At 54.2% G+C, this 20,761-nt stretch overlaps 3 protein-coding genes across 3 annotated transcripts; all 3 read right to left on the bottom strand.

Moving 5' to 3' along the window:
* Positions 1 to 3,814: 3,814 nt before the first annotated feature.
* Positions 3,815 to 4,813, bottom strand: LOC142601512 (inositol 1,4,5-trisphosphate receptor-interacting protein-like 1). The gene has a single exon (XM_075750691.1). It carries the CDS (start codon positions 4,811 to 4,813, stop codon positions 3,815 to 3,817), a length of 999 nt encoding a protein of 332 aa, XP_075606806.1.
* Positions 4,814 to 9,052: 4,239 nt separating this feature from the next.
* LOC142601511 (inositol 1,4,5-trisphosphate receptor-interacting protein-like 1) lies at positions 9,053 to 10,051 on the bottom strand. Its single transcript, XM_075750690.1, has one exon. The coding sequence runs from the start codon at positions 10,049 to 10,051 to the stop codon at positions 9,053 to 9,055; it is 999 nt and encodes a 332-aa protein (XP_075606805.1).
* Positions 10,052 to 14,289: 4,238 nt separating this feature from the next.
* LOC142601510 (inositol 1,4,5-trisphosphate receptor-interacting protein-like 1) lies at positions 14,290 to 15,195 on the bottom strand. The gene has a single exon (XM_075750689.1). The coding sequence runs from the start codon at positions 15,193 to 15,195 to the stop codon at positions 14,290 to 14,292; it is 906 nt and encodes a 301-aa protein (XP_075606804.1).
* Positions 15,196 to 20,761: the final 5,566 nt, after the last annotated feature.

Raw genomic sequence — 20,761 nt, 5'->3', positions numbered from 1 at the left:
TCGGCTCTCGCTCTGGGTTAGAAACCTCCCCGGCCACCCTCCCCGTCCCCCTTCCAGCCCAGCCTTCCCCCCGCATGCTGCACTCACGGTCGCCCGAGCCAAACAGCAGCGGGGCTGCCTGGTGATGTCCCTTGGGACAGCTCCCATTGTGACCTGTCCTCTATGCCGTCACAGTCACCAGAGCAGCACCACTCAGCCGGCAAGCCCCGGCCTTGGTCCCCACCGCCCGGCTCAGCACGTCCTGGGCATCACATCAAGGACAAACGTGCCCGGCACGAGCCAGCTCCCGGGGGCTCTCTTGACAAGGCAGGCAGACACCCCCCAAAACCGTCATGGACATGAAAACGGGGACTGTAGCTGGATGTCCCTGACTGAAGTAGAGAGGGACAGAGCTTTCTGGGCCAGGTGGTCTGACTCTGCCTTGCCTTGAAAAGAAGAGCTACGAGCCCTTGGGCAGAGACAAAACTCCTCCTCCCTCTTCTCTTCTTGGATGCCTTCTGCCGGGGCAGGACTTAGCCCTGCAAAGCCTGACGATCAAGCCAAATGCAAATCGTGTCCCTGGTGCAAGTGGAAAAGATCCTGTGGCTCCTGTCTCTGGCTACCAACTTGCCCTCTGCAAGGGCAAGCCGGGGGGCTGGAGAGGCCACGCCAGGTCCAACGTCTCTCCACTCCCCCGAGGTTTCCCCGGTTCAGGAGAGCCCCCTGTACACCGCGCTGGAGTGCTCCGCTGTGGATTGTGCCTCCCAGGAGCCTGGCCCGTTCTGCATGAGTGCATGCCTTGAGACCCAGACACCTCAAAAGCCTTCTTTAGCCTTGCTGCCTATGTGCCAAGACTGACACGGCTGCCATGTTTCTGTCCGTTCAGCATGTGCACAACCGCACATCTGATGCGCCTCCTGCCCAAAGCCGCCTGGAGGCAAAGAGAGGGAGAGAAGGTCAGTGAGTGGGAGCGTGCCCTGAAGTCCCTTTCTGTGTTAAGTCTCTCTTGTCCAGGGAGTGGGGACCTGCGGTGCCAAGCAGAGGAAACATACCTTTGATCTGTCTGCCTGTGACCATAGGCTGTCCACCCAAAGGAATCCAAAGCGTGCACATGTGAGAGAAGGTGACGTGGCCCGTGGCTGGGAGGACCAGACTGGACTAGGATGGACTAGAATATTTTCAGTCGGAAGAGACCGACAGCGATCATCTAGCCCAACTGCCTGGCCACTGCAGGGCAGAGCAAAAGTTAAAGCATGTTGTTAAGGGCATTGTCTGAGTGCCTCTTATAACGCTGACAGGCTTTGGGGCATCGACCCCCTCTCTAGGAAGCCTGGTCCAGTGTTTGAGCACCCTCTCGGTAAAGAAGTGCTTCCTAAAGTCCAGTCTGCACCTGCCCTGGCGCAGCTTTGAACCATTCCCACACGCCCTGTCACTGGATCCCAGGGAGAAGAGGTCAGAACCTCCCTCCCCACTTCCCTCCTCAGGAAGCTGCAGAGAGCCATGAGGTCGCCCCTCAGCCTCCTTTTCTCCAAAGCAGACAAGCCCGGAGGCCTCAGCCACGCCTCATAGGACATTCCTTCTAGCCCTTTCACCAGCTTTGTTGCCCTGCTCTGGACACGTCCAAGTACCTGAATATCCTTCTGAAACCGCAGGGTCCAGAACTGCACGCGGTACTCTAAGGTGAGGCCGCACCAACGCTGACAATCCCCTCTGCTGACCAGCTGTTTACACTGTGTTTGATGCACCCCAGGACGGGGGTTGCCCTCTCGGCTGCCAGGGCACACCGCTGACTCCTATTGAGCCTGCTCTCGCCCAGCACCCCTAGATCCTTTTCTGCAGGGCTGCTCTCCAGACACTCCTCTCCGAGCTTATATTTGTGCCTGGCATTACTCTGTCCTAGGTGCAGAATCTGGCATTTGGACTTGGTAAATTTCATCCCATTCATCGTTGCCCAATGCTCCAATCTATCTAGATCCCTCTGCAAGGCGTCTTGTCCCTCAAGAGGGTCAACAGCACCTCCCAGCTTGGTATCGTCAGCAAAGTTGCTAATGGTGCATTCAACTCCTGCATCCAGATCACTGACAGATGTATTGACCAGAACTGGCCCTAGAATCGAACCCTGAGGAACACCGCTGGTGATGGTTTGCAAGCCAGATGTAACCCCAGTCACTAAAACCCTTTGAGCTCTGCCCTTCAGCCAGTTCTTCACCCAGCGCACTGTGAACCTGCTCATCCCACGATCTTCTGCCCCACTTGCCTGACTTCCAACGCAATGGGATTGCCTGCTCCTGTGCTTCTAAAAGGTGGCTCTTAAAAACTGACCAGCACCCGTGGACTCCTAAGCCCTCAAAAGCAGAGTCCCAAGGGTACTGTGCTAAATAGCTCCCTGAACAGCTTAAAGCTTGCTCTCCTGAAGTGCAGGGTAGCAATTCTGCTGTCCTTTTTTCTCATTACACTGAAAATTTGAAACAACCATTTTGTGATTATTGTGGCCAACACAGCCACCTACCATCGCATCTCCCATGAATCCTCCTCTGTTCACGAATAGCAAGTCTAGCAGGGCATCTTTCCTAGCTGGCTCGCTGAGAATTGTGACGAGAAGTGATCTCCTACGAACTTCAAGAGTTTCCAACACCTGCTCGTCCCAGCAGCGTGGTGTTCCCAGTGGATGACTGGGAAGGCGAAATCTCCCGTAAGGACAAGGGCTACTGATCCAGAAATTTCTCCTAATTGCCTATGGAGTAACTCATCAGTGCTTACATTCTGGGCAGTTGGTAGCAGACACCCACTACAACATCTCCTTTGTTTTCCAGCCCCCTAATCCTCACCCACAGGCTCTCAACCACATCATCACTAATTGTAAGAGCTGTACAATCAAAGCTCTCCCTTGCATGTAGCACAAAACCTCCACCTTGCCTGGCATGCCTATCCCTCCTGAACAGCCGGTAGCGGTCCATCCCAGCACTGTGATCGTGGGGCACATGCCACCAAGTCTGAGCACCCTCCTCAGAGTCCGGACGTGCTTTCTTCTGTTCAGATGGAATTTCATGGGTTTTTTCCTCGGTGCCCACTGGTTCTTGTCCTGTCAGTGGTCACCAGTGAGAAAGGTCTGGCTCCCTTGCCCTCGTTCCCCCCCATCCGGCATACGTGCACCGAGGCGTCTTCCCCTTAAAATGGAAGCAGAGCAGAAAAGTGGAAAAGAAAGGGAAAGGGGGTCAGGGGAAGCATTCTCTTTTGGTACTACTTACTTACCTCAAAATGCCGCCCCGCTGCTTCTGCATCTGAGCAGGTACCAACCTGCTCCCTGCCCGCATTCCCCAACAAAGTGTTGCACAGCCGCTCAGAGACAGAGGGTTGCTTAAAAGAAGCTACTTTATTATCTTTGATTTGGATAAAGGTCCCAGAGGGGATCAGCTCTTTCCAGCAGGGTGGGTGGTCCCACCCTGCTACAGGTGGCAACAGGAGCCTCAGTTGCAATGGCATCTGCAGCTGGACCGGCGGAGGTCCACTCATGCTGAGCTCCAACTGAGCGGTGTCACCTCCGTGCCTACTTTGATCCGGTCTGCGGCAGCGACCCCCCCAGGCAGTCCCTGGGATGAGCGGATGGTCTGTCCCAGTGTCCAAAATTGTCGCCTGGGCCCCACCAGTGTGAGAGGGAAGTAGGTCCTCAGGGTGCCAGGCGTGGGTGTGGCCACGAGGTATGGGTGCCGAGCTGCGGACGTCTGAGGTGGCAATTGTCCTGCTGGGTGCGCGTCGCCCTGCGTCTGCAGAGCGGCGTCTTGAAAAGGGCGCAGCTCTCCGGCCATGCTGCGCTGCTGGTAAAGCTGGCCTCTGCCTACTCAAGGCTCAGGTAGGCGCCTGAGCTGCCTTGCTGCACCGCAAAAATCATCTCAGCGCAGATGTTCATCCTGGAGGTGGTTCTCAGCTGGAACTTGCAGGACTGGGAGGAAGGCAGCACCATCAGCTGGCAGTGGTGCGACTGAGGCAAAAGCAGCCAGGCTGATCTCACCAGCAGTTGGACCCAGCAGGCGATTTTCTCCACGTCCAAGTAGGAGCATGTGCAGAGGGTGCGTAGGAGGCACGAGCTCTGATCCCTCGGCAGCTGGTCGTCGGGGTGGTGCAGAAAGCACAAAACATCCCCCAGCAGCCGCTCCCTCGAGCACATGCACTCCAGCAGCACGTGGACGCTGGAGTGCCTTGCTGGCAGCTGCCCCGTGGTGTCCAGCTCCAGGTGGAAAGAGTGCCCGGGGGGTGGCCGCAGGAAGACGAGCAGGCGGTAGGCGATGCTGTTCCCATGGACGCTCCAGGTTTCATAGGGGCTGTCCATCCCGATGGCCGGGTGCATCTGCGGCATGAAGGTCTTCTTGGAGAGCACGCGGCAGACACCAAGGAGGTCACCCACCAGCTCCTTCAGCACCTTGCACGTGTCGGGCAGGCCCTGCATCGGCAACAGAGTGGACGCAGCCAAAGACCTGAGGCCATGGCGGTCTCCCTCATCCTCGTCGTCGTCCGCCTCCTCCTCGCTGCTGGAGCTGTCCTGCTGACTGCAGCTGCCAGAGGCAAGCTTCATTTCCCTGGCCAGCCAGCAGATCTCAGCGAGCAGGACCAGGGCTCCTGCAACGGTCCACAACGGCCACCGCTGCAACACGGAAAGGAGTGTGGCTCCCTCGGCGCTTCTGCTCTCCTCGACCTCCTGCAGCAGCCGAGTCATCTGCTGGAGAAACTCCTCCCGCTGCTGCATCCGCTCGGTCGCGGCCACATCTGTCTGGTGGTCGTGCTTCAGCCCGTGCTGGACGGCCAGCAGAGCCAGAAGGAGGGCAATTGCCTTAGCCATGGCCTGGAGGGGGTGGGAGAAAAGGGGGCTGAGCAGGGCTGGGTAGGAGACGGGCTGAGGGAGCAAGGGCAGGGTTTGTGAGCACTGCACAGGTGAGAGCCACGGGCTGTCCCAGGAAAGCATCTGGGCACTGCCGTCGACAGGCTCGACAGGCCGCAGGCCCTGGCTGGAGACAGCATGGGGCCCGTCCTGCCCAAGCCGCCCTGATGGCCAGCCCCCATCTGGGCTGTACCCCATGAAGGGGCGAGCGACACCCGAGCAGAATCTGCCGAGGCCGCCCCTTCCCTGTCCCACAACAGCGTCCCGTGGAGCCCCGGGCCACCAGCACATCCCCAAAGCCTCTCTGGGCCCCTGGCACCACTGGGAGCCCTGAGTACCTCTTCCCCCAGCTGCAAGGGCGGTACCGTGCCCTGCCCTGAGGGGCTCGGCTCTCGCTCTGGGTTAGAAACCTCCCCGGCCACCCTCCCCGTCCCCCTTCCAGCCCAGCCTTCCCCCCGCATGCTGCACTCACGGTCGCCCGAGCCAAACAGCAGCGGGGCTGCCTGGTGATGTCCCTTGGGACAGCTCCCATTGTGACCTGTCCTCTATGCCGTCACAGTCACCAGAGCAGCACCACTCAGCCGGCAAGCCCCGGCCTTGGTCCCCACCGCCCGGCTCAGCACGTCCTGGGCATCACATCAAGGACAAACGTGCCCGGCACGAGCCAGCTCCCGGGGGCTCTCTTGACAAGGCAGGCAGACACCCCCCAAAACCGTCATGGACATGAAAACGGGGACTGTAGCTGGATGTCCCTGACTGAAGTAGAGAGGGACAGAGCTTTCTGGGCCAGGTGGTCTGACTCTGCCTTGCCTTGAAAAGAAGAGCTACGAGCCCTTGGGCAGAGACAAAACTCCTCCTCCCTCATTCTCTTCTTGGATGCCTTCTGCCGGGGCAGGACTTAGCCCTGCAAAGCCTGACGATCAAGCCAAATGCAAATCGTGTCCCTGGTGCAAGTGGAAAAGATCCTGTGGCTCCTGTCTCTGGCTACCAACTTGCCCTCTGCAAGGACAAGCCGGGGGGCTGGAGAGGCCACGCCAGGTCCAACGTCTCTCCACTCCCCCGAGGTTTCCCCGGTTCAGGAGAGCCCCCTGTACACCGCGCTGGAGTGCTCCGCTGTGGATTGTGCCTCCCAGGAGCCTGGCCCGTTCTGCATGAGTGCATGCCTTGAGACCCAGACACCTCAAAAGCCTTCTTTAGCCTTGCTGCCTATGTGCCAAGACTGACACGGCTGCCATGTTTCTGTCCGTTCAGCATGTGCACAACCGCACATCTGATGCGCCTCCTGCCCAAAGCCGCCTGGAGGCAAAGAGAGGGAGAGAAGGTCAGTGAGTGGGAGCGTGCCCTGAAGTCCCTTTCTGTGTTAAGTCTCTCTTGTCCAGGGAGTGGGGACCTGCGGTGCCAAGCAGAGGAAACATACCTTTGATCTGTCTGCCTGTGACCATAGGCTGTCCACCCAAAGGAATCCAAAGCGTGCACATGTGAGAGAAGGTGACGTGGCCCGTGGCTGGGAGGACCAGACTGGACTAGGATGGACTAGAATATTTTCAGTCGGAAGAGACCGACAGCGATCATCTAGCCCAACTGCCTGGCCACTGCAGGGCAGAGCAAAAGTTAAAGCATGTTGTTAAGGGCATTGTCTGAGTGCCTCTTATAACGCTGACAGGCTTTGGGGCATCGACCCCCTCTCTAGGAAGCCTGGTCCAGTGTTTGAGCACCCTCTCGGTAAAGAAGTGCTTCCTAAAGTCCAGTCTGCACCTGCCCTGGCGCAGCTTTGAACCATTCCCACACGCCCTGTCACTGGATCCCAGGGAGAAGAGGTCAGAACCTCCCTCCCCACTTCCCTCCTCAGGAAGCTGCAGAGAGCCATGAGGTCGCCCCTCAGCCTCCTTTTCTCCAAAGCAGACAAGCCCGGAGGCCTCAGCCACGCCTCATAGGACATTCCTTCTAGCCCTTTCACCAGCTTTGTTGCCCTGCTCTGGACGCGTCCAAGTACCTGAATATCCTTCTGAAACCGCAGGGTCCAGAACTGCACGCGGTACTCTAAGGTGAGGCCGCACCAACGCTGACAATCCCCTCTGCTGACCAGCTGTTTACACTGTGTTTGATGCACCCCAGGACGGGGGTTGCCCTCTCGGCTGCCAGGGCACACCGCTGACTCCTATTGAGCCTGCTCTCGCCCAGCACCCCTAGATCCTTTTCTGCAGGGCTGCTCTCCAGACACTCCTCTCCGAGCTTATATTTGTGCCTGGCATTACTCTGTCCTAGGTGCAGAATCTGGCATTTGGACTTGGTAAATTTCATCCCATTCATCGTTGCCCAATGCTCCAATCTATCTAGATCCCTCTGCAAGGCGTCTTGTCCCTCAAGAGGGTCAACAGCACCTCCCAGCTTGGTATCGTCAGCAAAGTTGCTAATGGTGCATTCAACTCCTGCATCCAGATCACTGACAGATGTATTGACCAGAACTGGCCCTAGAATCGAACCCTGAGGAACACCGCTGGTGATGGTTTGCAAGCCAGATGTAACCCCAGTCACTAAAACCCTTTGAGCTCTGCCCTTCAGCCAGTTCTTCACCCAGCGCACTGTGAACCTGCTCATCCCACGATCTTCTGCCCCACTTGCCTGACTTCCAACGCAATGGGATTGCCTGCTCCTGTGCTTCTAAAAGGTGGCTCTTAAAAACTGACCAGCACCCGTGGACTCCTAAGCCCTCAAAAGCAGAGTCCCAAGGGTACTGTGCTAAATAGCTCCCTGAACAGCTTAAAGCTTGCTCTCCTGAAGTGCAGGGTAGCAATTCTGCTGTCCTTTTTTCTCATTACACTGAAAATTTGAAACAACCATTTTGTGATTATTGTGGCCAACACAGCCACCTACCATCGCATCTCCCATGAATCCTCCTCTGTTCACGAATAGCAAGTCTAGCAGGGCATCTTTCCTAGCTGGCTCGCTGAGAATTGTGACGAGAAGTGATCTCCTACGAACTTCAAGAGTTTCCAACACCTGCTCGTCCCAGCAGCGTGGTGTTCCCAGTGGATGACTGGGAAGGCGAAATCTCCCGTAAGGACAAGGGCTACTGATCCAGAAATTTCTCCTAATTGCCTATGGAGTAACTCATCAGTGCTTACATTCTGGGCAGTTGGTAGCAGACACCCACTACAACATCTCCTTTGTTTTCCAGCCCCCTAATCCTCACCCACAGGCTCTCAACCACATCATCACTAATTGTAAGAGCTGTACAATCAAAGCTCTCCCTTGCATGTAGCACAAAACCTCCACCTTGCCTGGCATGCCTATCCCTCCTGAACAGCCGGTAGCGGTCCATCCCAGCACTGTGATCGTGGGGCACATGCCACCAAGTCTGAGCACCCTCCTCAGAGTCCGGACGTGCTTTCTTCTGTTCAGATGGAATTTCATGGGTTTTTTCCTCGGTGCCCACTGGTTCTTGTCCTGTCAGTGGTCACCAGTGAGAAAGGTCTGGCTCCCTTGCCCTCGTTCCCCCCCATCCGGCATACGTGCACCGAGGCGTCTTCCCCTTAAAATGGAAGCAGAGCAGAAAAGTGGAAAAGAAAGGGAAAGGGGGTCAGGGGAAGCATTCTCTTTTGGTACTACTTACTTACCTCAAAATGCCGCCCCGCTGCTTCTGCATCTGAGCAGGTACCAACCTGCTCCCTGCCCGCATTCCCCAACAAAGTGTTGCACAGCCGCTCAGAGACAGAGGGTTGCTTAAAAGAAGCTACTTTATTATCTTTGATTTGGATGAAGGTCCCAGAGGGGATCAGCTCTTTCCAGCAGGGTGGGTGGTCCCACCCTGCTACAGGTGGCAACAGGAGCCTCAGTTGCAATGGCATCTGCAGCTGGACCGGCGGAGGTCCACTCATGCTGAGCTCCAACTGAGCGGTGTCACCTCCGTGCCTACTTTGATCCGGTCTGCGGCAGCGACCCCCCCAGGCAGTCCCTGGGATGAGCGGATGGTCTGTCCCAGTGTCCAAAATTGTCACCTGGGCCCCACCAGTGTGAGAGGGAAGTAGGTCCTCAGGGTGCCAGGCGTGGGTGTGGCCACGAGGTATGGGTGCCGAGCTGCGGACGTCTGAGGTGGCAATTGTCCTGCTGGGTGCGCGTCGCCCTGCGTCTGCAGAGCGGCGTCTTGAAAAGGGCGCAGCTCTCCGGCCATGCTGCGCTGCTGGTAAAGCTGGCCTCTGCCTACTCAAGGCTCAGGTAGGCGCCTGAGCTGCCTTGCTGCACCGCAAAAATCATCTCAGCGCAGATGTTCATCCTGGAGGTGGTTCTCAGCTGGAACTTGCAGGACTGGGAGGAAGGCAGCACCATCAGCTGGCAGTGGTGCGACTGAGGCAAAAGCAGCCAGGCTGATCTCACCAGCAGTTGGACCCAGCAGGCGATTTTCTCCACGTCCAAGTAGGAGCATGTGCAGAGGGTGCGTAGGAGGCACGAGCTCTGATCCCTCGGCAGCTGGTCGTCGGGGTGGTGCAGAAAGCACAAAACATCCCCCAGCAGCCGCTCCCTCGAGCACATGCACTCCAGCAGCACGTGGACGCTGGAGTGCCTTGCTGGCAGCTGCCCCGTGGTGTCCAGCTCCAGGTGGAAAGAGTGCCCGGGGGGTGGCCGCAGGAAGACGAGCAGGCGGTAGGCGATGCTGTTCCCATGGACGCTCCAGGTTTCATAGGGGCTGTCCATCCCGATGGCCGGGTGCATCTGCGGCATGAAGGTCTTCTTGGAGAGCACGCGGCAGACACCAAGGAGGTCACCCACCAGCTCCTTCAGCACCTTGCACGTGTCGGGCAGGCCCTGCATCGGCAACAGAGTGGACGCAGCCAAAGACCTGAGGCCATGGCGGTCTCCCTCATCCTCGTCGTCGTCCGCCTCCTCCTCGCTGCTGGAGCTGTCCTGCTGACTGCAGCTGCCAGAGGCAAGCTTCATTTCCCTGGCCAGCCAGCAGATCTCAGCGAGCAGGACCAGGGCTCCTGCAACGGTCCACAACGGCCACCGCTGCAACACGGAAAGGAGTGTGGCTCCCTCGGCGCTTCTGCTCTCCTCGACCTCCTGCAGCAGCCGAGTCATCTGCTGGAGAAACTCCTCCCGCTGCTGCATCCGCTCGGTCGCGGCCACATCTGTCTGGTGGTCGTGCTTCAGCCCGTGCTGGACGGCCAGCAGAGCCAGAAGGAGGGCAATTGCCTTAGCCATGGCCTGGAGGGGGTGGGAGAAAAGGGGGCTGAGCAGGGCTGGGTAGGAGACGGGCTGAGGGAGCAAGGGCAGGGTTTGTGAGCACTGCACAGGTGAGAGCCACGGGCTGTCCCAGGAAAGCATCTGGGCACTGCCGTCGACAGGCTCGACAGGCCGCAGGCCCTGGCTGGAGACAGCATGGGGCCCGTCCTGCCCAAGCCGCCCTGATGGCCAGCCCCCATCTGGGCTGTACCCCATGAAGGGGCGAGCGACACCCGAGCAGAATCTGCCGAGGCCGCCCCTTCCCTGTCCCACAACAGCGTCCCGTGGAGCCCCGGGCCACCAGCACATCCCCAAAGCCTCTCTGGGCCCCTGGCACCACTGGGAGCCCTGAGTACCTCTTCCCCCAGCTGCAAGGGCGGTACCGTGCCCTGCCCTGAGGGGCTCGGCTCTCGCTCTGGGTTAGAAACCTCCCCGGCCACCCTCCCCGTCCCCCTTCCAGCCCAGCCTTCCCCCCGCATGCTGCACTCACGGTCGCCCGAGCCAAACAGCAGCGGGGCTGCCTGGTGATGTCCCTTGGGACAGCTCCCATTGTGACCTGTCCTCTATGCCGTCACAGTCACCAGAGCAGCACCACTCAGCCGGCAAGCCCCGGCCTTGGTCCCCACCGCCCGGCTCAGCACGTCCTGGGCATCACATCAAGGACAAACGTGCCCGGCACGAGCCAGCTCCCGGGGGCTCTCTTGACAAGGCAGGCAGACACCCCCCAAAACCGTCATGGACATGAAAACGGGGACTGTAGCTGGATGTCCCTGACTGAAGTAGAGAGGGACAGAGCTTTCTGGCCCAGGTGGTCTGACTCTGCCTTGCCTTGAAAAGAAGAGCTACGAGCCCTTGGGCAGAGACAAAACTCCTCCTCCCTCATCTCTTCTTGGATGCCTTCTGCCGGGGCAGGACTTAGCCCTGCAAAGCCTGACGATCAAGCCAAATGCAAATCGTGTCCCTGGTGCAAGTGGAAAAGATCCTGTGGCTCCTGTCTCTGGCTACCAACTTGCCCTCTGCAAGGACAAGCCGGGGGGCTGGAGAGGCCACGCCAGGTCCAACGTCTCTCCACTCCCCCGAGGTTTCCCCGGTTCAGGAGAGCCCCCTGTACACCGCGCTGGAGTGCTCCGCTGTGGATTGTGCCTCCCAGGAGCCTGGCCCGTTCTGCATGAGTGCATGCCTTGAGACCCAGACACCTCAAAAGCCTTCTTTAGCCTTGCTGCCTATGTGCCAAGACTGACACGGCTGCCATGTTTCTGTCCGTTCAGCATGTGCACAACCGCACATCTGATGCGCCTCCTGCCCAAAGCCGCCTGGAGGCAAAGAGAGGGAGAGAAGGTCAGTGAGTGGGAGCGTGCCCTGAAGTCCCTTTCTGTGTTAAGTCTCTCTTGTCCAGGGAGTGGGGACCTGCGGTGCCAAGCAGAGGAAACATACCTTTGATCTGTCTGCCTGTGACCATAGGCTGTCCACCCAAAGGAATCCAAAGCGTGCACATGTGAGAGAAGGTGACGTGGCCCGTGGCTGGGAGGACCAGACTGGACTAGGATGGACTAGAATATTTTCAGTCGGAAGAGACCGACAGCGATCATCTAGCCCAACTGCCTGGCCACTGCAGGGCAGAGCAAAAGTTAAAGCATGTTGTTAAGGGCATTGTCTGAGTGCCTCTTATAACGCTGACAGGCTTTGGGGCATCGACCCCCTCTCTAGGAAGCCTGGTCCAGTGTTTGAGCACCCTCTCGGTAAAGAAGTGCTTCCTAAAGTCCAGTCTGCACCTGCCCTGGCGCAGCTTTGAACCATTCCCACACGCCCTGTCACTGGATCCCAGGGAGAAGAGGTCAGAACCTCCCTCCCCACTTCCCTCCTCAGGAAGCTGCAGAGAGCCATGAGGTCGCCCCTCAGCCTCCTTTTCTCCAAAGCAGACAAGCCCGGAGGCCTCAGCCGCGCCTCATAGGACATTCCTTCTAGCCCTTTCACCAGCTTTGTTGCCCTGCTCTGGACGCATCCAAGTACCTGAATATCCTTCTGAAACCGCAGGGTCCAGAACTGCACGCAGTACTCTAAGGTGAGGCCGCACCAACGCTGACAATCCCCTCTGCTGACCAGCTGTTTACACTGTGTTTGATGCACCCCAGGACGGGGGTTGCCCTCTCGGCTGCCAGGGCACACCGCTGACTCCTATTGAGCCTGCTCTCGCCCAGCACCCCTAGATCCTTTTCTGCAGGGCTGCTCTCCAGACACTCCTCTCCGAGCTTATATTTGTGCCTGGCATTACTCTGTCCTAGGTGCAGAATCTGGCATTTGGACTTGGTAAATTTCATCCCATTCATCGTTGCCCAATGCTCCAATCTATCTAGATCCCTCTGCAAGGCGTCTTGTCCCTCAAGAGGGTCAACAGCACCTCCCAGCTTGGTATCGTCAGCAAAGTTGCTAATGGTGCATTCAACTCCTGCATCCAGATCACTGACAGATGTATTGACCAGAACTGGCCCTAGAATCGAACCCTGAGGAACACCGCTGGTGATGGTTTGCAAGCCAGATGTAACCCCAGTCACTAAAACCCTTTGAGCTCTGCCCTTCAGCCAGTTCTTCACCCAGCGCACTGTGAACCTGCTCATCCCACGATCTTCTGCCCCACTTGCCTGACTTCCAACGCAATGGGATTGCCTGCTCCTGTGCTTCTAAAAGGTGGCTCTTAAAAACTGACCAGCACCCGTGGACTCCTAAGCCCTCAAAAGCAGAGTCCCAAGGGTACTGTGCTAAATAGCTCCCTGAACAGCTTAAAGCTTGCTCTCCTGAAGTGCAGGGTAGCAATTCTGCTGTCCTTTTTTCTCATTACACTGAAAATTTGAAACAACCATTTTGTGATTATTGTGGCCAACACAGCCACCTACCATCGCATCTCCCATGAATCCTCCTCTGTTCACGAATAGCAAGTCTAGCAGGGCATCTTTCCTAGCTGGCTCGCTGAGAATTGTGACGAGAAGTGATCTCCTACGAACTTCAAGAGTTTCCAACACCTGCTCGTCCCAGCAGCGTGGTGTTCCCAGTGGATGACTGGGAAGGCGAAATCTCCCGTAAGGACAAGGGCTACTGATCCAGAAATTTCTCCTAATTGCCTATGGAGTAACTCATCAGTGCTTACATTCTGGGCAGTTGGTAGCAGACACCCACTACAACATCTCCTTTGTTTTCCAGCCCCCTAATCCTCACCCACAGGCTCTCAACCACATCATCACTAATTGTAAGAGCTGTACAATCAAAGCTCTCCCTTGCATGTAGCACAAAACCTCCACCTTGCCTGGCATGCCTATCCCTCCTGAACAGCCGGTAGCGGTCCATCCCAGCACTGTGATCGTGGGGCACATGCCACCAAGTCTGAGCACCCTCCTCAGAGTCCGGACGTGCTTTCTTCTGTTCAGATGGAATTTCATGGGTTTTTTCCTCGGTGCCCACTGGTTCTTGTCCTGTCAGTGGTCACCAGTGAGAAAGGTCTGGCTCCCTTGCCCTCGTTCCCCCCCATCCGGCATACGTGCACCGAGGCGTCTTCCCCTTAAAATGGAAGCAGAGCAGAAAAGTGGAAAAGAAAGGCAAAGGGGGTCAGGGGAAGCATTCTCTTTTGGTACTACTTACTTACCTCAAAATGCCGCCCCGCTGCTTCTGCATCTGAGCAGGTACCAACCTGCTCCCTGCCCGCATTCCCCAACAAAGTGTTGCACAGCCGCTCAGAGACAGAGGGTTGCTTAAAAGAAGCTACTTTATTATCTTTGATTTGGATGAAGGTCCCAGAGGGGATCAGCTCTTTCCAGCAGGGTGGGTGGTCCCACCCTGCTACAGGTGGCAACAGGAGCCTCAGTTGCAATGGCATCTGCAGCTGGACCGGCGGAGGTCCACTCATGCTGAGCTCCAACTGAGCGGTGTCACCTCCGTGCCTACTTTGATCCGGTCTGCGGCAGCGACCCCCCCAGGCAGTCCCTGGGATGAGCGGATGGTCTGTCCCAGTGTCCAAAATTGTCACCTGGGCCCCACCAGTGTGAGAGGGAAGTAGGTCCTCAGGGTGCCAGGCGTGGGTGTGGCCACGAGGTATGGGTGCCGAGCTGCGGACGTCTGAGGTGGCAATTGTCCTGCTGGGTGCGCGTCGCCCTGCGTCTGCAGAGCGGCGTCTTGAAAAGGGCGCAGCTCTCCGGCCATGCTGCGCTGCTGGTAAAGCTGGCCTCTGCCTACTCAAGGCTCAGGTAGGCGCCTGAGCTGCCTTGCTGCACCGCAAAAATCATCTCAGCGCAGATGTTCATCCTGGAGGTGGTTCTCAGCTGGAACTTGCAGGACTGGGAGGAAGGCAGCACCATCAGCTGGCAGTGGTGCGACTGAGGCAAAAGCAGCCAGGCTGATCTCACCAGCAGTTGGACCCAGCAGGCGATTTTCTCCACGTCCAAGTAGGAGCATGTGCAGAGGGTGCGTAGGAGGCACGAGCTCTGATCCCTCGGCAGCTGGTCGTCGGGGTGGTGCAGAAAGCACAAAACATCCCCCAGCAGCCGCTCCCTCGAGCACATGCACTCCAGCAGCACGTGGACGCTGGAGTGCCTTGCTGGCAGCTGCCCCGTGGTGTCCAGCTCCAGGTGGAAAGAGTGCCCGGGGGGTGGCCGCAGGAAGACGAGCAGGCGGTAGGCGATGCTGTTCCCATGGACGCTCCAGGTTTCATAGGGGCTGTCCATCCCGATGGCCGGGTGCATCTGCGGCATGAAGGTCTTCTTGGAGAGCACGCGGCAGACACCAAGGAGGTCACCCACCAGCTCCTTCAGCACCTTGCACGTGTCGGGCAGGCCCTGCATCGGCAACAGAGTGGACGCAGCCAAAGACCTGAGGCCATGGCGGTCTCCCTCATCCTCGTCGTCGTCCGCCTCCTCCTCGCTGCTGGAGCTGTCCTGCTGACTGCAGCTGCCAGAGGCAAGCTTCATTTCCCTGGCCAGCCAGCAGATCTCAGCGAGCAGGACCAGGGCTCCTGCAACGGTCCACAACGGCCACCGCTGCAACACGGAAAGGAGTGTGGCTCCCTCGGCGCTTCTGCTCTCCTCGACCTCCTGCAGCAGCCGAGTCATCTGCTGGAGAAACTCCTCCCGCTGCTGCATCCTCTCAGTCACGGCCACATCTGTCTGGTGGTCGTGCTTCAGCCCCTGCTGGATGGCGACAAAACTCCTCCTCCCTCTTCTCTTCTTGGATGCGTTCTGCTGGGGAAGGAGTTAGCCCTGCATGCCATGGAATGAAATAATAAATTTAAGGTACCACTGTGTTCTTGTATTGATATGTTTCTAAGAGAAGAGTATGGAAATTGAACAATATTTTTAGCAGAATATATTGGAGAGTAATTTACAAGCTGAGGTCTCTGAGAAATGTTAAATCAATATGGTTGCATTATTTCAGGGTCTGGGACTGGTCTTCTTTCATTAATGTTTTATTACAGTATGCCTTTCAATTCTTGGAAGTTGCCCCACTGTGTTTTGATTTTTGGCAGAGTTTCAGGTTGGTCCTTGAACTGGTTTGAGTTGTTGCTGAAAGTCCACTCTGGTCTTGAGCAGAGTGGAGACAAGACTGTGCACGACGTGGCTTTTTATCCAGAAGTAGCATCTCAGGGCAGAAGCGTCCAGCAGTGTAGAAAGAGAATTTGATTCTATCTGGTTCTTCGTTTAATGGATTTATTGAGACTACAGGCATAGTTCATCAGTCAGGAAGTCCATGATATGACTGGCTGTGCCCCCTAATCTACTGTTTTCTGGATACCTGTTTGTAGTGGACCGCTGCTGTATGCATTTTGTCTCGACATTGCCATCGCACCACCTTTTACCTGCATTGACATCCTGCCTTGGAGGGCACTGCCCCCCACCTCGCGGTCTGTGGACGAGCGCCACCATGCACATGCGCAAGAGCCAGGGTGCGAAAAGGCTTCCTGAGGAGGCAACACATACCACACGTGCCGCACAAACCGCACGTACACAGCCACGATCTGCGCATGATCATGGGACCCTATATAAAGGAGCGCATGTGCTCCGGTAGGCGGTGGGGCTTTTCTCCTTCTTCCTCTTCTCCTCGTGCATCTTCTGGGACCTGCTTTGACAAAACCTGCGACGCTTGGACATCATAGAGGGAGCTAAAGGAACATCACTGGACTCGGAGTGGTGGTAATTAGACTCATCCCCGACTTGGTCCCTTCCCCTCTCTATCTCACTACCTCTCTATTTCTCTACCTCCCTATCTCTCTCTCTCTCTCTCTCCCCCTCTTTGCCCTTCCCCGCTCTCCTGGTTTTCTCTTCATATACAGTCCTTATCCCCCGTTCATAACAAAATAAAGCTGAAAGGTTGTACGACATCTGACCTCGTTTGTGTCTTAATCTCACTCTTGGGATCGTATCGAACCTTCCCCGATATCAGATCGGGACACTGTTGTCATGACCTAAAGGGTTACCTGGCCTGCAGGTATATAGAGATTGTGACCATGGGTTTGTAGGATTCTATATTTCTCTATTTTATTGCAGATTGCCACCAGTACCACAAAAATCACCACTAGCAAGTATACCTACGATTAATAAAGCAAATAGATATATAATCAGGCTATTACAAATTATTATTAGCAATCAGTACTAAGGCAGTGATCAATAGTATAGCAGCAACCAGTTATAGCAGCACTCAATAATAGCAGCAATCAAGCATATATATGTAATACTACAAGTTACTACGAAATTATTACTAGTGAAGCAAACATCTATAATATAACAGCAGATACAGTTATGATTGATCACTTACATATATAGTACGAAGTTTATTGAACAGATCTCAGAGGGGGATCCAACCATCCCAGAAGTGGGAGGACAAACCGAACCAACCCCATGAGTGGGCCCAGGGGGGGCCCAATAAAATAACGGGCAGAGTCCTACTTTGAAGGTGATCCACGTCAGTTTTGGAGTCAGCCAGGCATCTCTGGCAAGGGTCCAAGATCTTGTAGAAAGTTTGTGCAGACCTGTTTAGGCAAGGGGAAAAAAAAGTGCATGCAGCATGTCAGGTGAGGAGTACCAGGGGCCTTCTACAGTTAGTGGTTGTACAGTTCCAGCGGAGTGAATGAACTGTGCCAAGGAAGGCTTTCTGGTGATAGTGGTCCTTCCAGAAAGGCGCAGTGCTAAAACTCGCATAGCATCATTTGGGCTGTTGAGAAATTCATTGACAGATCACTAAGTGCTGATACTTTAATGTCCAGAGGCATATTTAGAGTTGAGTCAATAGAAGATGACTGCTTCTCTGCATGAAGGAGACCAGCGAACTTCGGAAGCTCTAGGAAGGCAGCAGATGTTCTACCTCATCTCTGACCGTGGTCTGTGCTCTCGAGGTGTAGTCTTGCAACTGTGCCCAGCACTGACAAATGACTGCCAGCCATCTTTGTGATTTGAACAACTCATTCTGAAAGCAGAAAATGGGACTTTGGGCACCATTTTTTGCCTGCTTTTCTTCTAAGGTGTCTGATCCAGCTGCTAGTGAGTCTTTTCCATTGATTTTGGGAAGAATTGACCCTAGGAGTCTTTTTTCCATCCCATTTCTTCATACGGCATAGGAATATAGGACTGGAAATGACCCTGTGTGCATTAATTATCCTTTACTATTGTAGGCATAGTATAATTAATGAATTTCAAAACCCAATTTAGTAACAGCTAGGTTGTGGCTTTTTTTTGTTGGGGCCCTGAGGGCACCAAGAAGACTTAAAGTCCCATCCCACCTTCCCCCCCCGCCTCAGGCCTCCCCCGACCTGGCCCATGGCCCATGGCCCAGACCCCATTTCAGGCTGCACTGGGGCCGTCAGTCCCTGCCCCAGTGTTGCTGTAGGATGCTAGTCTCCAGCTCCCTTGCCCAGCCATGGGCCCCCCTGAGCCAGGCCCAGCCATGGGCTGGTGGCCTGGCCTGGCCTTGGGCTGTCCCCATCCCCAGGGAGGGGCCTGATGCCTGGGGCTGGGGCTGCCCTGGTGCTCCCAGCTGCCCTGCTCCCGGGCTGGCAGGGCCCTGCCCTGATGGCTCCCGTGGGGATCTCCCAACTGCTCTTGCTGTGCCCTGATATATTTTTTGCATCCTCTGTTGCAGCTGGAAGGCTGTTTCAGAAGCTCAGTTTACTTCTTATTCAGAGCTTTTTTCTAATTTTCTACCCTAAAGCTATTTATTAAGAGCCTATAATTATTAGTGACAAATTGTTCTCTCACTTAGACAGAATTTTCCTTTCTTAACAGTGCAATGATGTATTTGTAATCAATGATCAAACCAATTCTTAGTGCTGCTTTGCTGGACTAAATAAGCCAAGCCTCCCTTATGTGATAGGGTCTCTAAATTTAGGGTCATCCTGGCCATCTTTTAGTTTGTGTCCCTCTCGAGTATGAATGATTGGAATGATACGCATTACCCTAGAGGAGACAGCAGAAATGCTTCACACAAAAACATCAATATTTTCCTATCTGTGCTTGAAATACTGTAATTAATACATCCAAGGATTGCCTTTGCCTTTTTCAGAGTTGCCCTTCATTGGCAGTCTGAAGTATCTCGTTATTTAGTACATCTAGATCCTCTTGCCTCCAAAACATGAGATTCCAGCTTATAACAGCAGCATGTGTTGCAAGTGCCCCAGGACACAATAGTCCATTGTGTACCTGTGGTCTCATCTTTATTCTCTTTTACTGACAAGAAATGGGAGAATAAAGAAAGCGAAGAGTATAAACAGCAAATTCCCAAAGAGTGATGAGTTCAGGAAAATGACACAACACCCTAGGGAAGGCTAAGCTATAATTTTGAATTGTGCATTGTAAAATATATCCACATAGTTTAAAGAGAGTAATTTCTGATCTAAGGGGAAGACTGTAGCTGTCTGGAGACCACCTGTGGGCCTCCAGTGCTGCAGGCAGTGGAGAGACATTTGGTTCTGTACAAATGACATCTCACATTAGTCAGTGCGTGAATAAGTGCTGACTAATAAGCCCATCTTCCTGATGAAGCTGAGCTTTGAAAGTCTCCTGGTTTTCTTCTTTTTTTTTTTTTTTTTTTTTTTTGATAAATGTAATTTTATAACTGGCATCTTAGTAATTACAAAGAGCATCCTAATGGTTCTTAGCCAAACTCTCTGTACAGGATTGCTGCTGTTCATTCACAGCAGCGCAGAAGCAGCAACTTGTAAGTAATCATGAAACAGCACACAATTTTGATTTTAGTACAGAATGCTTTTTGTGCACACATAAGAAACACTCTAGATAAACTCATATTAAATTATTCATTTTTAATGTGTACCAAAGGACCTTTGAACTTTGGGTGAACGTTTGTTTGCCAGAAGTTCTACGGGAACACACCTGTGCATGTTAGTAACTTCAGTAAGAGAGTTCAGTATTTGAAGACTACAAGCACTGAAGCAAGGCACACTTTGGCCAAGCTTGTTCATCCAAAGTGCTCTTTTTTTCTGCTTTTACATGAGGCATCCCAGCTCAGATAGCACAAGTACAGAGCTCTTTTTGCATACAGAAGTGGAAATTAGGACATTTGAAGTTTCCTCAAGTGGCAAGACTGAGGTCCTAGTCTCTAGGAAAAAGAAGAGATACTTTCTGCACTAAAGTCTTGGAAGAACAACTTATTACATTAATGATGGAATTAATAATGCCTGATTTCTAAGGCTTTGTGTACTCTTTCTACGCTCCCCTCACTATATTATATCGATATTCTCCTGTTGTGTCCCCTGTGACATTCTTTGCACCTGCAGTGCCTCCAGTAACCCTCGCTTAATAGCTGACCATCATTTCCACACACAGTCTCTCTTATACATTACCTGAGAACAGTTGTGTCCAGTGTGGAGCTGTGTTGATGCTGTTTGGCTTTTGTCAGGGCAAAGAGAAGACTGTTGAATTTATACTGAGACCTTTCCCTGACGGACAATAATTTAGCTTGCTTTCTCTCCCTCAAAGACAATTATGTTCCTACAGGTTTCATGAAAATTGGTGAAACTTGTAGGAACCTAATTATCTTTGAGACTAAAATTCTCTGTCAAACCTGACTGATATTAGACAAAAGATCACAAATTATGAGAGGGAGGGAGGGATGGATGGATGGATGGATGGATGGGTGGATGGGTGGGTGGATGGATGGATGTACACTACAGTCACAAAAGCCCCATTTTTGAGGAAACCAGAATGCAATGATGGCTTGCTTCAGGCGTATGTTCCAAGTCGAAAAATGCAGCATGACTTGTCTCTTCCAAAACCTAAAAATAGGGAAATGCTTTACTTATTAGTTGTTTACATTTAAGTAACAGAAAATGAGTCTGCCCCAATGTATCATTAATAAAACTAATTTCTAAAGCAGCATTAACCATTTTAGCAAAAATAGAGGTAGTCAAATGTAACAACTCCTTTTGACATTTTGTGGGAACAGACATTACAGTTCCTCTGGTTCTGGGAAAAGAAATAGGTGATGAAATTGCGCACGGACACTTGGGGTGTGAAAGTTACCAGTGCTGTGGTTTGTTGGTGGAGAAGGAGCCTTGAGAGAGGAGGGGAGTCTTGAAAGGCAGATTTCCTGTGGGTTCTCAGTGTTTGTGTGTCTGTGATCTCTGTGTCTGGGCATGTATGTGTATATATATATATGTCATGTATATGTGCTCTCTGTGCATGTGCCTACTAGGAATACATC

Source organism: Balearica regulorum, chromosome 4 (genome assembly GCF_011004875.1).
Source record: "Balearica regulorum gibbericeps isolate bBalReg1 chromosome 4, bBalReg1.pri, whole genome shotgun sequence".
NCBI lineage: Eukaryota > Metazoa > Chordata > Aves > Gruiformes > Gruidae > Balearica > Balearica regulorum.
Note: the sequence above shows the minus strand (reverse complement) of the source record. Positions and strands in the feature narration are given on the sequence as shown.